This window comes from Meriones unguiculatus, chromosome 6, assembly GCF_030254825.1.
Source record: "Meriones unguiculatus strain TT.TT164.6M chromosome 6, Bangor_MerUng_6.1, whole genome shotgun sequence".
NCBI classification, from domain to species: domain Eukaryota; kingdom Metazoa; phylum Chordata; class Mammalia; order Rodentia; family Muridae; genus Meriones; species Meriones unguiculatus.
In genome coordinates this window covers 18,208,868-18,231,048 of record NC_083354.1, presented here as the reverse complement: position 1 = coordinate 18,231,048, position 22,181 = coordinate 18,208,868, and the positions used below count along the sequence as shown (strand labels likewise).

General features: G+C 40.8%; 1 protein-coding gene across 7 annotated transcripts in view; it reads right to left on the bottom strand.

Annotated features, from left to right (window-relative positions):
• Window positions 1-2,281: 2,281 nt before the first annotated feature.
• The window catches only part of Rnf111 (ring finger protein 111), a 73,048-nt gene continuing 53,148 nt past the window's right edge, over window positions 2,282-22,181 (bottom strand). For 2 of the 7 annotated variants that reach the window (XM_021656982.2, XM_060384819.1), the window contains exons 6-14: window positions 21,735-22,054; window positions 18,099-18,357; window positions 15,994-16,342; window positions 14,001-14,153; window positions 12,694-12,820; window positions 8,628-8,720; window positions 7,595-7,690; window positions 6,294-6,421; window positions 2,282-3,962 (exon numbers count right to left, since the gene is read on the bottom strand). In XM_021656982.2, coding sequence (XP_021512657.1) covers window positions 3,845-3,962; window positions 6,294-6,421; window positions 7,595-7,690; window positions 8,628-8,720; window positions 12,694-12,820; window positions 14,001-14,153; window positions 15,994-16,342; window positions 18,099-18,357; window positions 21,735-22,054 — 1,643 coding nt within the window. In that variant the 3' untranslated portion in view covers window positions 2,282-3,844. The remainder of the gene's footprint in view (window positions 3,963-6,293; window positions 6,422-7,594; window positions 7,691-8,627; window positions 8,721-12,693; window positions 12,821-14,000; window positions 14,154-15,993; window positions 16,343-18,098; window positions 18,358-21,734; window positions 22,055-22,181) is intronic. The other 5 variants (XM_021656984.2, XM_021656983.2, XM_021656985.2 and 2 more) reach the window with 5 other exon arrangements.

The following is a 22,181-nucleotide window of genomic DNA, read 5'->3' as shown; positions in this document are numbered from 1 at the left end:
AGATGACCTTGAACTTCTAATTCTCCTGCCTCCATTATGTATTCTCATTAGTGAGAATACAGACATGCATTACCACAATTGTTATATACATGGCACTGGCAGTCAGAAGCCAGGGTTTCCTGGGTCCTAGGGACTCTACCACCTGAACTGTGCTGGATTTAAAGTAACCAGACTGTGTTGGTCTGGGGCCCTCTACCTGCCCCTCACTTAAGCTAGACTTGATACTCCCTAAGGAGGCCTGACAGTTTCAGGATCCCTGTGTACCCTTGCTAGAGAGATGAGCGTGAAAAGACCCCAGTCAGGTGTTCTCAACATCCCACTGAAAGCATCAGATGTCTACAGTGGGCAATACTGGGCCGTCTGTTCCAGTAGCACGGTCAAGCTGATTGCAGCCACAGGGAGAACACGGGAAGATGAGCTAGACTCCACTAGCATTGCCCAAATCGAGCACTGTGAACAAATAAATGTGCCTGAAACCAAGTTCTGTGGTGGTTTGTCACAAAACACTAATAGACACACATACAGGGCATTTCCATGACCTCCAATAAGCCTTCCGTTGCTGGTTATCTCTATGTTCTTGTCTTCTTGTGGGGACACAATTTGGCTAAACATACTACAGTAGTTGGAACGTGTGATCCCTTTAAATCTGAATTCTCACTGCTGTCACTGAGTGCCTTTGCCATTTCCAGATATTTTGCAATTTGGCTGAGTCTTGAAGGGTATGTTTATACAACATGGAAGCAAGAATCAGACACAACTGGTGATCTTCAGATGTCCTGACAGCAGTCAGAATGTTTACCTACAAAAGACAGTATGTCCAGAGCAAGGTCTTGGTAAGAAAACTACTTTTAAATCACTAGGTAGACCAAGGAGGCAAAGGCAGGCGGGTCTTTCTGAGTTCAAGGCCACCCTGTAAAAACCAAAACCAAAACCAAAACCAAACCAAATCAAACCAAACAAGAACAAAAATAGCATGACCCCAGCTAACAGGAAGCAGTGGAGAAGGGTGCACAGTGACACAGCTTCTAGACACACACCACCACACAAATGTTAGAGCAGAGGGCCTCAGTCCAGAGCCTCCAGCAGTAGCTGACTATAACATAGCATTGAGCAATGTGTTCGCATACTGCTGCTGTGGTGACAAGGTGATAACACAAAAGCACACGGACGGATGGGAATCTCCTGTAACTAAAGGAAAAAGGAAACTAGTGATGTCATGAATGCCAAAGAGGACTGTTTCTTCCCATTTTGTGACTAGCTGCTTGGACACAGGTGCAGTAGAAAAATTAGCAGTACCTCATGATACCGCATGTGCTTTGAAAGGTCAAACTTTGGGGAATTAAAGCAACTTATATTCTCTTTTTAAGATTTATTTATTTTTAGCACAGTGTATGTGAATCTCTGTGTGGGGTGGAAGAGAACACTCTAGCACTTGAGAGGCAGAGCCAGGTGGATCTCTGTGAGTTTGAAGGCAGCCTGGTCTACATTATCAATTCCAGGTCTTTACAGAGTGAGTTCCTGCCTCAAATAAAATAAAGTAGTAAAATAAACATAAATGAATCAGTATCAGTTACAAAGCAGGTCAACAGGTATACATCTAAGTCCCACATGTGTGTGAGAAAGAAATCTATCATTTTCTCATGTTCTGAAAAACACCAGTAGGACCCCATAGCAAGGAATTCTCTCCACTTTAACTTTGCTGTTTTGTTTTTAATGTATACGTGTAGGTATGTACACATAAGCGCAGGTTCCCACAGAGGCCAAAGGTGTTAGATCCTGCTGGAGCTTAGAAACTAGCTGACATGGGGGCCCTCCTAACTGCCGAGTCATCTCTCCACATACAGCACTTCTCTGTGTTCTCAATCCCTCGAACAGACTCAGGCTCACTAACGGCGTCTTGCATGCGTAACGGGCTGCTTTTTTGCTTTTCCCCGTAAGACAGCAGCCACCGCCGGTGCACTCTCTCCTGGCCTTCTATAAGGTAGCCTGGTCAGCAAAGGCACCTTTGTCCTGTTTTTGCGGTGTCAGGCATGGAACTCAGGAGCCCCGCAGTACAGAAATGTCTTAACATCAGGCTACACCCACCCTCCATCTACATGTATATTCTACAGACTCATGTTGATAATGAAATTACTCTACATTTACTAATATAAAAAACAAAAGTAAACGAATACAAGCACCAGATTATGCAAATATCAGTTACGTGGGTATTTCTTGAACTCCAAGATGTCAACCATTTTATAACCATTTTATAAACACTAATTATGAAACACAAAGACAATAGAAATATAAGTTATTTATTAATCAATCCACTTACAAAGCAGGTGGCTTAATGCAAGCTTATTGACATCTTCACATATGATCCATGGGAACATGTCTTCCACATACAGACAGTGGTATTACTGACTGGATGCATTTGCAATCTTGGGCATATTAAGCATATTTAAACAAATAAAGTTAGGCTATCCTGTATATGAAAGTATCTTGATAATATGCATCCTGAAGTGGATTAAAACTTTCTCCAAAGGAGAAATGTTAGTATGTTAACTTTCACTCTATATTATGTTGTAAATCTTAACTATAGAAATTAAAACTTTGTAAGTCAGTGATCGACTCTTGGTAATGTCTGAAGTGGGTGTCTATAACCATAGCAACAGTAGCTTGACAATATAATCTGTGCCTCACAGTATCTGCAGATTTATTGTTTTCAAGTTTAGAGAGAAATAAAACAAGAGACATGTAGATTCAGCTGACTTTATTTAAACTATAAAAAAAAAAAATCCCTTAAAAGTGATCCTGGGACCCTTAGAAGTTCTACGAATGCATAGATACCTGCCAATGACTGAATCCTAAATCCTGACTGAATGACTTTATAAAATTAATGTAAGCAGATATCTTAATTATTCGTGCTTAGCAGAAGACCTAACAAAATTCTACATGTCTTTTTCAATTTCCCTAATTTTTTTTTTAAATCTGCAAGTATATACAATCCAGCTAATTCAAATTAATATTTAGTGTTCATCAAAGCTGTTTCACAGCAGCAAAAACTGGATTAGGGAATAAAGTTCCAAATGGCATAGAGAAAGATAAATAGGGTCAGAACAGCAGTCTAAACATACGGCATCAACAGCAACTCTATCTTGCACTGTGCTGGAAGAAAGGGTACACCAAGAAAATTCCTATTGCTCACTCGGGTTGTGTGAGTGAGTACCACCTGCATCTGATTGACATGGGTTGCATTCTGTTCCCAGTATGAAGGGTGGCACTTAACTCAGAACTCAATATTGTAAATATACAGCAGCCATTTTGTCCTAATTTAAGTAAGGAATGTCTTAATACACAATATTATCATTTTCTAGAGGATCTTTATACATTAAACTAAAGTACATGATTGATTAAATTAAAGGTTAGTAATGGATAAAAAAATTCATAATTCTCAAGGTACTATGTAAAAAAAAAAACAACAACAAAAAAACAAAAACAAAAACAAAAAGACCACAAAATACTACTTACTAAAGCAGCTAATCTTGCCTGCAAGTTTAGGGTCACAAGCCCATAATATGTGCAAAGAAATGCAATACAAGGAATCATGCAAAAATACAGTAAAATTATACAGGAAGAAATGTCAGATCTAGAAAAAAAAACACAAAAGCTTTTATAAATACATCAAAATCAACTGTGTACATAAGTTGTAGGTCTAGCGGTAGCTGTACCATGTAGCAGAGTCAGCACTCCGAGTTCAAGGCTTCCAGATCTGCGCAGGTAAAGTCATGCCATCTTTGGTTGACTGCAGTACCAGGAAGGATGGGAATGAGAGGGTAAGCAAGAGTTCTGAAACATGATGTCAACTTTCACTGGGCAGCTGAGCCTCGATGTCCACTCTGCATATGGGGCACTTCTTATTGGTGATCAGCCACTGATCAACACACACTTGGTGGAAAAGGTGCATACACGGAAGGCGTCTTTACATTGGCAAAGAAAACAAAAAGCAAGAATTAAATTCATGACAATTCTATGGGGTACTGATTTGCAAATTAATGTCATACCCAGTAATTTAATAGTCTTTTGAAGTTACTAAGCATGCTAAAAACACAAAGACTAGGGCTGGCAGGATGGCTCAATGGAGGAAGTAGTTGCTGTGTAAGTCTGACAACCTGAGCTCAGGTCCTCAGATCCTCAGAACCCACATAAAAAGCAGCATGCAGTAGCATGCCACACCTGTAGTCCAGGGTGCCCCTATGAGAACAAGGCATGGAGACAAACTCCCAAAGGTGGACAGCCAGCTAGCCTGGTGCATCCACAGTGAACAAAAAATGGAGAACCTGTTTCAAAGGAGGCAGAAGGCGAGGACCAATAATCAAGGTTGTCCTCTGACCTCCACATGTGTACTGTGGCACTCATGCACGCATGCTTGTGTGTGCACGTGCGCCTTCTCTAAGAAGAACTGCTCACAAAACTGGCATTTTTTGTCATATAATATCTGAGTTACCAAGATAAATGACTGACTGGAAGCAAACTATGTAAAACTCTGAGAATTGTCAAATCAAGAACAACACTGGCAATTATTCTAATTCTGTCTTGTCCATGAGGGGACAATGTGCTGGAGATGAAAATACCCTGTCATATGATGTTGCAAACACTTTTTAAAAATTCTTTTTAAAATTTTATTTTTTTATTAATTAGATTATTCACTTTGTATTTTTAATTCTTTTTTATTAATTACAGTTTGCTGCGAACACTTTTAAATATCAAATCATTATGATGCTTATGAAGATTCTTTGAAATACATATTCCCTTAATTGCCTTTCAAAAGATTTAGAGACTGCTCTAGCAGTAGCTGTGCTGTAAGAATTAATGAACATGGTAACATGTAACATTACTTCAATCCTGAGGCTTTTTAAATGTTAGGCTGAATCACAGGCCTGAGGAAAGGAATACTGTTTTCATAGGTTAATCAGCACATCCACTTAGCAAAACGCTACTGCTTTGTAGATGAGCTAAAGAGAAATGTTCACTTTATAACATCACAACAAATTGCCAATTAGAAATTGAAAGATGAAGCCTCCAGACAAGACAGGGTAACACTCAATCTAAATTTTAGGAGTAGTTTGGATGTTGCTACGTAAGTAGCTTTCCACTTCTACTTATGATTAGGAGCTGCTATTCATATCCCAACAGTGTAACATTTCCCACACTAATACCTAGAAGTGTTTCTTACTTCACAGATGCTCTCAGTAACACTGGAAAGAGACTGACTTAAAAGCTACATACCTTCACTGGAAACAGTGTATTTAAAAAAAAGAAAACCACAGTGCTGCCATTAAGGAGCACTGGAGGCTCCTCCTGACAGCACCCGTTCCAGGGAATCCAATGCCCTCTTCTGGTCTCCTTAGATACCTGCATGTACAAACCTACCTGCACACAAAGCCCTCATACACGTAAGAGAAGCGGTAAAACAGTTTTTAAAAACTTAAAAAAAAATTCCTTATCACATGACATAGTGATCAATAATCTTTCTTCTCTTTCAGCCACTATTTGAAGAGGTATGATAAAAATATCCTTACAGAGACGAAATTACTGCCCAAGTTCTGTTATGTTTGATATATTTTTATTTTAAAAATAAAGATGGTAACAAAATAATTATTTTAACAATTATACAAAGAAAATGCCTTCAGATAGTACTAGGTTAGGATGAGAACATCTGCTTAAAAACAAAAATCACAAAAGAAAATATGGCTATGCTGGGCATAGGGGCACATCCCTGTAATCCCAGCACCTAGGGAATCAGAGGAAAATGGCTCTCCATGAGTCTGAGGCCAGCCAGGATTATATATTGAGACCCTGACTCAGAAAAATGAAGAGAAAAAAAGTGCTGTCAATAAGGTGCATCTTGATCCTTTGTAATCTAGATACCAAATCCTCTCCAAATCTCGTTCCTGAAAGATTGACAGAAGACAATTTTTTACTACTGAAGTTCCCATCCAGCCTCTAGGAGTCCAGAGTGGACACGCACTCCCTTCATGCTTCTGTTGTCTACATGGAGACTGATCTTTTACTCTTTTGCTTACAGAGCTGGCAACAGGGTACATCAGCAATACAATTTATTTGGTTTCTAGTTTACTTTTAAATACATACTTTTAAGACCTATTGCTCTCTCTGTGAATCAATTTCCCATCTGTGGTGCTGAGGCACAAAGCTAGGGCTGTGCAACTAGGCAAGCACTTGGACACTGAGCCATAATCCAGTCCTTTCTGTTTACTAGAGTGGATTTTAAGTAAACAATCTCTAGTTACCTCACATCTTCACCTTCCTCTAAAATAGACAAACAGATAGTACATTTCTCCTCTGTGTCTTCCTCAGTCCCTTCTTCCCCATCTTGTTTGCAGTGCAGTTTCCTCTGTGAGAACCAATCAGTTGTTACCTTATTAGCAGAGATGACATTATTGAACAACTGAGTAAAGTCTGTGTTTGTTTAAAACAAAACAAAATCAAAACAAGACCACATATTCATAAGCAACTCATTTGCTACACAACACTGCCAGGAATTAATAGATGAGTTAAGTGACTACCAACTCCTAAAAGTCAGCATGGGCACAGTCAAAATGTAACAGATTCTCCAGGTTAACCCCATCACTGGTAATTCATGACGAAAATACTCTGCATAATTACTACTTCAACATAGTTAAGTACATTGGTCTCCAAATGATCATTTCAAACTTTATGAATTAATTCCTATTATAGCATTTAGTTTAGACAAGTTAGTGACACTCTAAGAAAACATGAAAATCCCAACAGTAACTTCCAATTTCATTTTTCTCTGTACAGCACTGAGCACTATGTGCTCACTGTGAACTGCTTATCTCACACTCCTAGTTCTGAATTTCCATATACAACATTACACATAAAGGTTAAAGTTATGAGAATTATGAACTAAGCAACAGTGAAGAACTAAAACAACGGTGACTGTGTGTTTTAGCTGTTTTTGTTATTGTTGTTTCTTGTTATATTTTGTAAGCTGACCTCAAACTCATGGTAATCCTTTGCCTCAGTCTCTCTATTGCTGGGATTACAGGTGTGGCCATATCAGGCATAAAAGGATAGTTTAAAAAACTACTGTATTAATGTTTGATGGAATTTTATACAAACTACTGAAAAGAAGATGGGAGTTCAGCAAGGCAGCCACACCTGTAACAGCAGCTCTGGAGACTGAGGCAGAGGAAGCTCAAATGCAAGGCTAGCCTGGGCTATACAGCAACACCATATCACCTGAACCAAAGAGCTGAGAGCCTGTACACAAATAAAAGGTGCTACACAAAGCTTCCTAGATGTCCCCTTGTGGGTCTCTCTTTCTAACTAGAAGAAATAACATATACATAAGAAATATCATAACAATATAAAAGTATCTTTAAGAATATCTAAGAAATGTATGACTTCCCATCTAAAAATGAAGACCAGGGATTATGGGAAGAAATTTCAGAGTATACATTTCAGATAATTTTTCACCATGGGAACCACTCACAGATTCCAGGGTCTAAAGCATTCAATTCCATGCATTTCCTTAATAATCTATGAGTTTTGTGGACTGAATCCTCACCTTTTTATATTTATGTGGATATGTGCATCTTTCAATTGTTCCCTGGGAGGCTCCACGATTGACATTTCCTAATCTTTCTTCCAGATGAATCAATTCCTGAAAGTAAACAACAGCTAGTGTTAAAACCAAAATGCCCACTCCTTTAAGAGTGCTGTCAAAACTACACATGCAACAAACTTAAATACTCACAACCCTGCAATAGAAACACTATAACTGCTGGCGTCACAGCACTGTCCTTGTAGATCAGGACATGACCACATGGCACTGGGGAAGTCTGGATGCACACACAGGTGCAAAAGCTGAATTTCATTCATTACATCAAGGAAACAAGACCAGATCTAAGTCATACCAACCACAAACGAGAAGATCTTTGGCTATACACGAATCACTTGGCTTTCCTTTCTCCGAACTGTTTCTCTACCAATGAAGCTCAGTGAAAACTATGATTTCCCATCACATTCAAATAGTTCTTTATTGGGTGTTTACACTGACTTTGTAGGTTTTAAACTTTTTTACTTTATGTGGACGGGTGTCTTGTCTGTTATATGTTTGTGTGATATGCGCACATCTGGTGTCTGAGGAGGCCAGAAGAGGCACTGACTCCCTTGGAAGCGGAGTTACAGATGATTGTGAGCTATTGTGTGAGCACTGATCATTGAACCTGGAACTCTAGAAAAGCAGCCAGAGATGAAGCACCTCTCCAGCCCCCGTTGTGTTCTTACTATGTGGTGCTGCCTCTCCTGGAACTCATTAGTGAGAGTAGCCTGCCTTTGCCTCTCAAGTACTAGGACCAAAGGTGTGTGCCGCCATTGGCAGGCTGCATTTACATTCCTTTAACTAGTTAATTTTGACCTTAAGATACTGTTCATAAATCTCTGTGTAAAAGTCCCAGAGGCAACACCAGAAATTCAGACATTTTACTGCTTTCTGATTCCCAGCAACGGTAACCATCCTACTTAACCATGAAGACACAATAAATTCACTCTTCACTAAAATCACCATGGCAAATACCTTCGTTTATTTTATTTCATACCTCAAAATTGCCTCTGAAAGGACCTCTGAATGACGTTCCATCCAGTCCTGAGGAAATGTAGCGGATGTGAGGATAGCCTGCCATGTCAGGGACCTGAATGCAATATAAGAAATAGATGAAGTCAATTAAGAAGACCTGTGGGTTTTGATAACACTGAAGATACTCAACCCCCATTCAATTCATAAACTCAGCTCAAAAGACAAGCATGACTCCAACAAACATTCTATTAAGAGGGACAGTTAGGCTCCCCTAAAGAAAAAAAACAATTTCTCGTCTCTGAAAATATGGTCAAAAGCAACAAGAAAAACAAAGAGTTTCATGAGATAACAAATGACTTATAGAAAGAACTCTGCATACAGTTGGATGTTGTGAGACATACTCAGCCCTGGTTACTCAGAAGACTGAGGTGGACTGAGGGGGTTTGAGACTAGCTCTAATTTCAAGGTCAGCCTGAGGAGCAATAGAGTAAAATACAGTTGTCCTTAAAAAAAAAAAAAAAAAAAAAAAAAAAAAAAGGCCAAGTATGGTAGCTCACACTTTTCATTCCCAGCACTCAGGAAGCAGAGGCAGGCAGATCTCTGTGAGTATGAGGCCAGCCTGGTCTACAGAGTGAGCTCTGGAACCAACCAGGGCGGTGTAGAGATCTTATCCCCAAAAAGACTAAAAAAAAAAAAAAAAAAAATCGGGAGTGATGGTTCAAGCCTTTAATCTCAGCACTTGGGAGGCAGAGGCAGGCATGCTAATCTCTTGAGTTTGAGCCCAGCCTGGTCTACAGAGTGAGTTCCAGGACAGATAGAGAGCTAGGGCTACACAGAGAAACCCTGCCTCAAAAAAACAAAAACAAAAACCCACCACTAATAACAAAAACAAAAAACACAAGCAAATAAATAAATAAATTGTTATATACTCAACCGTACTAAGTGGATGCGCTTGGTATTAGCAAACAAACAAAAAAAAATTAAACCTTTCATAAGGTCCTGTCAACCTCTGAGTATTAAATAAAGGATGGAGTTTTAACTCTGTCAATAAATCTAATTTTAACAGGTTTTTAAAAAAAATTTGTTTAGTACAGTATATCCTGACTATTTCAGATTCCATTTTCTGTGAGCTGGCCACAGGCTAAACTTCCTTATTACCCTGGGGACACTTGTTCTTTATGGCCATTTAGGGCTGTGCAGTGCGCTGAGAAACTGGCACTAACTGACTTGGTGCTCCCACTGCTGTTGAACAGGCTCTGCCTTCTGTCTTAGCATTCCTGCATTTTTTTTCAGTGACATGCTTCTTCCATAACACTTTCAGCACAGGCTTTCTTTCATGTTTAATGTGCCTCCAAAAACAGTTCTTAAGCATCATCCAGGGATCATACCCAATGATGGCTGTGTCTTGCCTGGGGAATAAATATATGCCAGGTAAGCCTTGCTCAGGTGTGCACAGTAGTGCTACAGCTGCATGCTTACTGTGAAAAAAATCATCAACAGATATCAGATCTGGGATTAAACGGAAACACAGACAAACCAAGGTTCAAGACTAGAAGCTTGCAGCACTCAATTTCCTCTGTATTGGTTGTGTTTCCAGCCACTGTGCAACATGACTGCAGCAGGTATGGAAAGTCAACTGAATGTATGAAGGAGACAGAGCGTCACCCTATCTTTAGAAGTAATTTTCAATTTATAAATAAATCTTCAACCTGGTGTTTAATTGTTTTAATCTTTCCCCAGCTTTATTTTTAATTGGTAATTATTTATTTTTATTTTATGTACATTGATGTTCTGCCTGTGTATGTGAGAAAGTCAGATCCCTTGGAACAGGAATTACAGATAGCCGTGAGCTGCCATGTGGGTGCTGGGTATCTAACCTGGGACCTCTGCAAGAGCAGCCAGTGCTCTTAACCACTGAGCCACCTTTCCAGCCCTCTCTAGCATTACTTTTTAAAAAGATTTATTTACCTATTATTGATATAGCACTCTGCCTGCATGTGTGCCAGAAAAGGACACTGGATCTCCCTATAGATGGTTTTGAGCCATCATGTGATCGCTGAGAATTGAACTCAGAACCTCTGGAAGAGCAGCCAGTGTTCTTAACCTCTGAGCCATCTCTCCAGCCCCTCCAGCATTATTTTTATCAGCCTCTGCTGAATCAAACAGACTTCTAGCAGACTCCCTAGTATAAACTGACAATTCACATGTGAAAAAAAAAAAAACATATCTAAAAGCTCTTAATCTTCATAGTATTAAATTATCTACAACTTTACTTATAACCAAGTTCACACTAGGCGAGTTACAACTTCCTCCAAAGAACATAAGAAGCAACTCTGCTTCCACATATGCTGAATCTTTTCTCTGCCTTCTGTGGTACTTCTCCTTCTCCTATTTAGATTTACTCTATTTCCCATACCCTGGTCCACACTTAAACAACCACTCCTTTCTCTGAACAAATCATTCTTGCTATTGGCTTTCTGTTGAGCCAAAACATTTCTTTTTCCTCCAAACCTCAATGTCCCTTAATCCTGGAATTACTACCAGCTCTGGCCTTCACAGGCAAGCTACAAGTACTGTATATTTACTGTCTGCAAGTTCTATTTTTTCTTAAAAAGTACCCCAGGAGCTCCCAGTGTGTCTTGGTGGTAGAGTGTTTACCTAGAATGCACATGACACTAAGTTCAATTCTACTGCCTCAAAAAAGGAAGGGGATTAGGAAGTGAAAAGAGAGGGAAGGAAGGAAGGAAAATGTAACCATCTCCATTTCTCACTACTGTTACACCACAGACAAAACCATTCCAATATCAACACTTTACCACCAGAGTGTATGGGCAGACTCCACCTGTGTTTCTCAGCTTTGGGGCCAGTTGTTGCCATATGAATTCTCCATTTCTACTCTCCACTCACCCTCTTGTCAGTTATACATTCTCTCTGAAAATCTGCTCCTCTTCCTTGGATTCCTTGGCACTACATGATATCTTGTCAAGTCAAAAACGTATCTTTAGCTCAGATGTCTTTGTCCAAAGCAAAAACTTAACTTCTTACTGGACACAACTATCTCAAATTCAGTAGGTCTAAAATCTTCCATTTAACCCCTCCTCAGGCCATCTAATATTCTCTAAAACAGTGAAAGCCACTACAGCATTTAATCCAAGCTAGAAACTTGAAGTCAGCCTAAGTATTACTCATTGTGTCCTGTGCTTTTCTTGCCATCTGCCAGTGTTTTTATTTCAGGTACTTACTAACCTTGATGACATCTACCACAACACTTAAAGGAGTTTCCTTCTTCTACCTCTAAATCTACTTTTCCCGTAACTGAGGAGGTCATCCTTTCCAAGGATAATCAGACCACTCAAAAAGCATACATAAAATCAGAACATCTCAGCTGGAAGGCAGAGGCAGGCATATTTCTGTGAGATTGAGACCAGCCTGGTCTATATACTGAGTTCAAAGATAGCTAGAGCTACAGAGAGAAACAGTCTTAAAACAAAACAACAGCAGCAACAACAAAATACTCTTCTGTGGCTGTCGAGTCCCAGTCCTTTCCCCCTCACCCCCGTGGTGTTGAACAAGGGCTCAGGTGTTCATCAGTGTTGGGCAAATGCTCTGGGCAAGCTGGCCCAGCCTGTGTATCTGGAGCAAGTAGCTTGGGTAGACCCCTAGTGTTTGTTGCTGTTTGACAGCTCCTGACCAGACTCTGCAAAGCTACCTAGGTTTAAAAAAACAAAACAAAACACTGTAACAACAATATCTGCATCTGTCTATCAGAAGCAGCTCCAGTGCACTGGCATCAAAGCAGCTCCAATCCACTGATGGCAAATCTATCAATGCACACATCTCAGTGACAGCAGATCAGGGTCATCCTGACGTGCAGGGAAGTCCACTTCTCGGCATTTTGTACATCTTGAGTAGATTTTATAACTAAAATCATAAATTCAGATTTCAATATATCTAATATGTAACACATCTAGCTAATTAAATGAATTATTCTTAAATTCTAGCAGAACATCTACTGTACCAAATATTTTAATACAATAGGAAAGTTCTTTTTAGGCAGATGTGTCAGAATGTTAAAATCCCCACTTTACCATTAGAGGAAGCGCTCCTAACTGCAGGTGGTGAAGTCGAGGCGGGGCATGGTAATGGGCCAAGTGAGGGTGCAGTGCGCCAGGCGTGTAGGTAGCTGCAGTCACTCCAGCTTCAATCCCCAGTTCCCTGAGAAATAGCAAGAGCGTTTTAACTTTCTGTTTTCCAAATGGAAGCACAGGCTCATATTTCAAAAATCCTCTGAAGGTTCTTAACTTAGAAAGCTAAGGCAAATGTAACTTAGGCCCCCAAATTTTACGAATAATTTTAAGCACATCTCAGAAACAAATGTTCAAAAAGCTTCATTTTGCGAGCATAAGCAGAAAAGCATTTCAACTCCATCACAAAAGTAAGACAGGCAATAACTGGTTCCCAGGGCCCCTTCTGACCAAGGACCTGGCTCTCCAAAAAGAGCTGACTTTGTTGGTTCATCTGAAGGTGACACACGCTTCCCCAGGCCTATGTTTGCTGGGTTCTTGGTGTCAGTGACAACTAGAAGAGCTTCTACACCTAAGAACTCTTCAATGCCTAAAAGCCAGAGCACAATGGGCATAAACTGCTTCTCTTCCTTACTCCACTTTGCACTCTGCTACAATGACTGCAGCAAGGAGATTAAAAAGAAAACACAATGCAAGCCCATTTCATTTCTCCAGAATACACACTAGATTGTCTTTTCAGTGGTAGAGGAAACATAAGCAAGGCCAGGGAGGTGACTACAGGAGCAAGGCAAGCAGGGTCATAACATGAGTCTGACCTCAGTGACAGACACTCATGAAAACAAACAAAAGCGCTAGTCCTCTCATCTATACAAGAATTTGTCAAAGACAAACTCACTTGTAGAGACCTGAAAAGTGTGGGTAGGAAAGGCACACGGGGAACATGAAGACACAGAACAGACATTCAGTTCAACAGGACTAAGTTCTGGGTTTCTACAGAGTCTCCTGGTGCTGACTTGGCAGCAACAGATATACACTCAAAATTGCTTAAAGAGAGGAGTTGACTGTCATCATAGAGAAATGGTCAATACTGAGTTTTGCATGGCTACACTAACTAACCTGAGCGGATCATTCCACAATATCCCCAGTCCACACATTTATTCTGACACAAAAGCAAACAAAACCAATAGCTCTTTCCCTGCTCCAGGTGGAACCCACCCCAGAACTCAAAATTCTGCTTGTTCTTTCCAGGTTGTAGAGCCCAGAGGTTCTCTCCACACAGCTGTTCTGTGTGGCATGCACTCCACTGTCAATGATCCCTTCCCAGTTTTCCCAGACGCTGCTTAGCAGTTTGAAATAAGTAAGGTACTGACCAGGCAGTTCTCTCTGGAGCCTGGCGAGGGTGTGAGGACATGGTTTGAGGCACATGAATATGATGCCCATGGCCATAGTTTGGGTGCATCCTATGTGGATGAGGCGGGGGGCGTTCATGTGCCCTCCTGGAAACACAGAACACAAAAAGACCACTGGAAATAATTGAATAATTGGTTATTTCTTAATGTAGAAAAATGTTATACTATGAAAATCTATAATCATGAAATTAATTTATACTAAGAAACGTGTATTATAAAACCATTACAAAAAAAAAAGACCATGATACTCTCTACAAACACTTACTACTCATTTATTCTAACATTTCTAATTTAAATATCATCCCAGAAACTGGCAATTAAAGGTGCAAACCTTTAATTGCAGCACTCGAGAGCCAGAAGCAGAAGCAGCTGGGCTAGCCTGCTTGACATCATGAGACCCTGCCTCAAAGCCAAAACACAACAACAAAAATCATTCCACGAGAAAGGTAATCTGAGAATTACCTTGAAACTTCTCCGGTACATATTTTAATTAGGAGAACAGCAGAATGGAAATAAAACTTAAAAAAGCTGAACAACTAAAATAAAAAATGTTGTGTGTACAAGCCATCGAGATACTTCACATAAACATGTAAAGTAGGTCAATGGAAATTTTTCTTTTGCTACAGTCACTAAAAACTTCAACCTTTTGTTGTTGTTGCTGTCTTTTCAAGACAGGGTTTCTCTGGGTAGCCCTTAAGTCAGAGACCCAACTGCCTCTGCCTCCCAAGTGCTGAGATTAAGCATATGCCACAACACTTGGCTACAAATTCAATCACTTTAGTAAGACTATCAGGGCTTTTTTCTTGTTTTTAAAGACAGGTCAGAGGACAGTTTGCAGGAGTCAGTTCTCTCGTTTCCCCACGTATCCCTGGGGATCAAGCTCAGGTTGTCAGGCTTGGCAGCAAGCAACTTTACTCACCAAAACATCCTGCTGGCTTCACAGATATTTTACATAAGGGCTAACCATTAAACATATCATATCTATAGTCATATGATCTATGAAAACACTAACCAGGCAGGTTTCTGCTGTGCCAAAAATTTCAGACAATATGTGAATGAGAAAACTCAGCTGTTTTCTAATAAAACTATACTTACAGAAATGAACAGTGAGTTGGACCAACAACCCACTGTCCTGATAATTCAAAATTCAGATCATTGTGAGTATCAAATCCTGAATTGTCAAGCAAAAAAAGTTTACTTAGTCTTATTATACATTTTTTTGGGAAGGAGGGACTACACTATTAGAAGGTTAATAAGACTTTATTAAGCCTGGATCTCATGTGGCCCAGGCTGGTCTTGAACGTCTGACCTTTTTCTACTTTCCACTTCCCAAGTATGGCCCCATGTCTGGTCCTTATGCAATGTAGAGTACTAAATCCAGGGCTTCATGCATGCTAGGCAGTGCCCTAACCAACTGAGCTACAACCCAACCCATGTGCCAATTTCTGAAACTTCTATTACTATTCTTTCAATTCATATCTTGGACATCTTTCAATCTTGTTCTTCAGTATCAAGGTTGACATCAATCTTTATGAAAAAACAAAGAGACTTATTAGCTTGAAGACAGTCATCTCAGATAGGACACAATAAGATTATGTTATAGTTGGTAACTCCCCAGCTGGGGATATAGCTCAGGCAATGGTAGAACCTTATCTCTTAGGTGCAAGGCAATGGAGTCAATGTTCAGCATGGAAAAGAGAAGTTAATTTCCTGGTGAGCTGAAGATGTTCTACACTCACATTGCTTTGTTTTACTATTTCATTTCCCCCACAAAGTATGATGGTATATATCTGTCACCTTAGCACACGTGGATAAGGCAGGATGATTATAAATTCAACTCCAGTCTGGTCTACACAGTGAACCCTAGATTCAAAACATAAAAGACTGTATACTTGAAAGACCACTGGAACATGAAGAAAAACAAGCACAATGTCCTTAAAACCATGACACCTACGTTGGATGTTGCATCATCCGCCTCCTCTGAACTTCCATCCTCTGCATCACTTCATGAGGGTGCAGCCTCTGGGCGGGAGGGGCTGGGGCGGGAATATGGTGGGAAATTGGCTGGTGAGCAGGAGGAAGATGCTGAGGGATAGGTGCAGCAGTACTGCCTAAGTGAGTTGGAGGCGGGGGCGCCACAGGGTGAGATGCTGCATGAGAAGATATCTGAGAATGGAAAGCATGTACAGGATGCGGAATAACATAATCCACTTGAGGGGGAGGCTGAGTCTGAGGAGGGGCGTTTCCATGAGAGTGAGGGCAAGCTGCAGCTTGATGGTGCAGTGGTCTTGTCAAGGAAGCATCTGCAAGAAAAGTGCTTCCGGTCAATATATATGGCTCTACTTCATTCACAATGCTACAATTTACAACATCCTATTATGAGACTATAGCAAGATTTCTGGAAAAGCCCCTGACAAAAACTGTTAAAGAGGTACCAGCCCTCTGTGCTATTCCCCTTCTCACTCTTTCATGTGCATGCGCACACAGACACACACACAACACACAAGCTCAGATGGTTGTAGGCCACCATATGCTTGCTGGAAATTGAATACAATACTTTTTCTTTCTAACTCAGCGGTTTACTCTCAGCATAAGTTTACTTGTTAGGCTTCCATTTTTATAATTAGCCAAGACTCGAAGTCCTGTATGAGGCTCTGCTGGATAAGGCTGAAGTCTCCATATAGCTAATTATTTATACTCAGTCTATAATGATAGACTCCCTTTTCTCAGCTGGGTTTTAAAAGTGTCCCCTGATCTGGGTGACCCCAGCTCTTGTATGGAGCTAAGGAGTGTCACCTAGCCCTCAGAGTTTACAGGCCAGAGCCTTCCCTGATAAGGAAACTGCTCCAGCAAGCATCTAGGAATTCCTAGAAATGCTAAGGATCTTAGTCAATTGTACTTGGAGATCCACAGAATAATAAAGTACTGTATTTTCCTTCTTGGCATAGGACCATTAAGTATCCCTAGCCTCCGATCCTAGGGAATCAAACACATTCACCCTCGAAATCCCTTCCTCTGCCCAGAATTTATATTGCCCTTGATTTTACACAAGTTTTATCAATTCAAGACCATCTGAGATTTATCATTTTCCTCCACTGGGCCTCGCCTCACAGGGCCTGCCCTCCAAACCAATGTGCCTGGGCCTTGCCAGGCTGTGTCTTAGCTGCAAGCCAACCAGGCACGGCCTTTAGCCAGCACCCCTGCTATGCTTGCCACAGCAGCGTGACCAAGACCTGTAACACTTTGATTTCGCCCTATGCTTTAGAATGCCACCAGCGATCTCATGCTCAAAGAGCTAAATTGCAACACTCCGAACAACTTTTTCCACACCCTGGCTTAGCACACACGGGCCTCACCCTAAAGTGCTCTAGATGACCCTGAAGAGAAACAGAACCCCTATTCTCAGTTCTAAGACCTCAGTCAGAATCCAGGCCCCTGCTGAACTGAGAGTGACAGTACTATGTTACATTGCCCAAGGATATTGAATTTAAAGCAATCTAATACATTTCAGTTTCATTATAGCTGCTATGCTTGGTTATGTTGCAGTTGTCCAAATCAAATGAGTATACAACTCTTTTCCCAAATAGCAAGTTCTTCTGTTACAGCCCTCTCTCTTATGTCTCAGTTAACTTGGAATTCTTTAAATAAAATTTGAGAACTCTTGAAAATTTTTTTTACTGTACCTAAAAATGCTATAAACTTTCACATTTCTTCAGTTACTCCTAAAAACTAAATAAAACCTAATTCCTTAAAACTTCCTTGCTTAAGAATACAAGGTTCTGAATGCCTTTAATCCCAGCACTTGGGAGGGAGAGGCAGGTGGATCTCTGTGAGTTCAGGACCAGCCTGGTCCATACAGTAAGTTCCAGGACAGCCAAGGCTAAAAACAGAGAAACACAAGGTGCCACTCAATACATCTCAGTTTCACGGACAGTTGTATGGAAAAAAAATAAATCCTTTTCTTAAGTGGAATAAAACTTACGAACTAGGATTATTGCAATTCCATGGGGAAATCACAAAGCTCCCTTTACGTTCTTTGCCTGTTAAATTCATACTTACAAGGAGGTGGCATGTAATGCCGACATGATGAGAGAGAAGGCTGTGGAGGGGGCTGGGGCTGGGGCTGAGCAACCATGCTGGAGCCATAGCCATCTATTGATAACGGCTGAGCTGGGGCAGCAGCAGCCGCCTGATGGCCAAAGACTGCAGTCCGGGAAGAAGAGACAGGGCAGCAGGGGTCAAAGGCAGATGCACCATGGAAACCCCCACTGCCATGAGTCCTGAGAGCACTGCTGCTAAGATCGACTGGCAATGCCTGCTGGGTAAAGAACAATTAGCATTTACCTTTCTAAAGTTTCATGAAACATCATTTCTTGTCACATGACAAAAATATCCTTAGAGCTCTCTAGGAAAAGAACTTCAAATGATTTTGGAAATGACAATTCTTTGTATGACAAAAATCAAACACTAAGAAAATATTGGCTTAACCTTTGCCAGGCATGGTAGTGCATGCCTTTAATCCCAGCTCTGCAGAAACAGAGGCATGTAGAGCTCTGTGAGCTCAAGGCCAGCCTGCTCTATAAAGAGTTCTAGGACAGCTGGGGCTGTTACACAGAAAAACCATGTCAGTTCCCCTCCTCCCACAAAAACTAAGTATGAGATACAAGATAAACATCTAACTAATATGTTACTATCAAATTTAGGTTTCCGGGCTGGAAAAACACTTGATGGTTAAAAACACTTGATGCTTTTGCAGAAGACCCAGGTTCAATTCCAAGCACCACAGTAGGTAGCTCACAAATGCCTGAAACTTCAGTTTCCGGGAATCTGATGCCCTTTCTGGAGGGAATGTTGTGAATAGAGAGAAGCAGGGATACACACAGACATAAAATAACTTGAAAAAAATTTAAGGATTTATTTCTCTTATATTCCGTACGACTGAGAACAGAAAGTTTGGAAGCACACCTGCTTTACTTTGAAATTCTAACCAGGACCCTAGGGACGGTATGCTATCACACGCTGAAAATATTAGAATTCTAGTAAAAACCTGACTCAAAAATTTCTATATTATTTTATAACAAACCCCCAACTAAAACTCTAACGGGGTGGGGGGGAAGAGCAGGACATTATGGCACATAGCTTTAAGACCTATACTTGGGAAGCAGAGGCAGGAGGATCTTTGTTAGAGGCCAGCTTGATCTACATAGTGAGTTAGAAAGAGTTTAACATTTTCTCCCCTCAAAGCATGTGATTTCAAAAGTTCAACATATACAGTAGGATAACTACAGCCAAGAACAACTGAGTATCTCAGAATAACTACAAGAGTCTTTGTGTGGGGCTGGAGCAATGCTCAGGTTAAGAGCACTGGCTGCTCTTCCAGAGGGCCTGAGTTCAATTCCCAACAACCACATGGTGGCTCACAACCATCTATGATCTGATTCCCTCTTCTGGCATACAGAGATAGAATACTCATATACATAAAATAAATACATCTTTAAAAGAGTCTTCATGTTCCCTAAATAGAAATAACTGTTTGTGATGGACATGAAGGTTATTCTCTTAATCATCACACATTATATACATATATCAAATTACCATAGAGAGGAATTATACAACTATGTGCTAGCTATGGAAAATCCTAATACACAGATCTTATTCTAAAGCAGATTATAAAGCAAGAATTGCTTCCTTTTTTGTTGTTGTTGTTGTTGTTAATTATTTTAAACACAATGTCTTCCAGTTAGGTTCAGTACAGCTATAGCTTTCAAAAGAAAGTAGTAAGATCTGGCCGGGTATAGCTGGTATTCCTGTCACTCAAGTAAGAGCAGCAAGCCCAGCCCAGCCTACACAGAGATCTTATATCCAACGAGTCACATGTGGCTAGGAAGATGGTTCAGCAGGACTTGAGTGCACACCTATAACCTCAGCCCTGGCGAGGCAGAGAGGGCACTTCCTGGGACTCATCCCCATTAGCATCAATCTCTTATCTACAAGACAACTATGAGCTAAGCCAACCTTTCCTTTAAAGCAGTGGTTCTGAGCCTTCCTACTCGTGCCACACTTTATATTGCTCCTTAGGCTGTGGTGACCAACCGTAAACTTATTTTTATTGCTACTCTATAACTGCAACTTTTCCGTTAAGAATTGCAATGTAAATACCTGTGTTTTCTTCTGATCTTATGTGACCCCTGTAAAAGGACCATCCAACCTCCTCCCCCAGGGGTTATGACCCATAGGTTGAGAACCACGGTTTTAAGGTGAACAGAACTGCCAAAGACAGTTCACCTACTGAGTCCAGCCAAAAGGAAACATTGTTTATATAACTCAATCTCCCCTGTATCTTTCTTTTTTTCTCTTTTTTTGAGTCAAGCTCTCATTATGTATTCCTAGCTATCCTGGAACTTGCTATGTGGATCAGGCTTCCCTGGAACTCACAGAGATCTACCGGCCTCTGCCTCTGAATACTGGGATTCTCCCTCCCTCTCCATATCCCTCATTGTCCTTCTCTTTCTCTTCCTCCTTCTTCCTCACCCTCTCCACCTTTTTTAAGACAGGGCTTCTCTGTGTAGCCCTAGGTGTCCTCAAACTCACTATATAGACCAGGCTGGTCTCAAACTCAGAGATCTGTCTGCTTCTGTGTCCCGAGTGCTGGAGTTATTTCTTAGCCAACTGTATAATTTAACAACTCAACAACAAAACACTGTGATAAATTCATTTGTTGGCAGCTCTCTCGTGAATGAGGGGGCTAGTGGAGCCACCTTGATTGCCTTAAACTCCAGGGAAGCCTACTCTCCTTTCGACTCCCACTGGCAGCAAAGGGAAGCTTTCCTTTATGCCAGGGCCTTCACACACCTCCTGCCTCAGAAGCACAATGGCTTCCCACAACCACTCCATACCCTCAAACTGTTACTAGAAGCAAAGCATCTGAAATCTTGGCCGTATATTAAAGCAACCCTTTTCAAATTCCCACCCGATAGTAGTAATTAGCTTTATCTTTTAAAAAGACCTCTCCATTATTTTTGAGTGGTCAGAACCCAAAAGAGATAGCCAGCAAAATTTAAAAGGCAAAACTGAGTGCTTTAGAAAAGGTCAGGAGGCACAGAAAGGCAACCTCTCTCGGCTCTATTTTGTCTTTGTTTAGCCACATGACACTACTTCCCTGACACTGTATCTTGTGTGTGTGTCTACATGCTCATGAATGTGTAAGTCAAAGAACAACTTGAAGGAATCTGCTCTCTTTTCACTACGTGGGTTCCAAGGACTAAACTCAGGTCAGGCTTGGCAGCAGGTGCCCCATGGCCCAAAAAAGTAAAATTTACAATGAGTATCATGTCTACTTTTCTATAGCCTTGTTTCTTTTATTTGCAATAATTTAAACTTTCTGTAAACCAAGATTTAATTTAAAAAATTCACAGCTTGGTGGGACCAGGAGGAGATGAAGGAAGGGGCTACAATAGGGATATAAAGTGAATAAATTGTAAAAAATAAAATAATAATAAAAAATTCGCAGCTCACTAAATCAAGCCCTTTTTGCACTCAAAAATATGATTTAGTTTATAGACACGCTTATTTTGGCAACACATACACGAAAATTCAGCATTGGGGTTTTTCACTTCTTTCTGAAGACAACATGAGTAAAAAGAGGAAGGAAAGTGGGAAAGGGAGAAGAGAGGAAGTGACTTGTAAAACACACACCTGGTCATGGTAGCTGGAACCAGAGCTGCTATTTGCTCCACAAGGCGCCTGTACTTGAGGAGGTCTTTCCACAGGGCAAGCAGGGTCACTGAAGGAAGGAGAAACGGGGACGGCTGGGTGGGGAGTATGGTGGTGGTGGTGATGATGCTGAAAATGGTGACCATGCTGCTGAAAACAACTCGAGTGTGGATGTGCTAACGCATGGTGGCTCTGTGATGTCCCTCCGCAGGGTGAGTGCTGGGGGCAGCAAGAAGGTAGCCTTGGCATTGCAGGAGGGCCAGTTTCTGGGACAGCACTAGATGCAGTTCTCCTCGAGTCATCTTGAAATAGAAACAAAGAATGATCAAATACCACTGTGCAAAAATAAGTACTGTGTATCAATCTGTAAGTAAGAATCTAATGTGGCAGGTGAGATTGATCAGTGGAGTAAGGGGCTTGCTGCTGAGT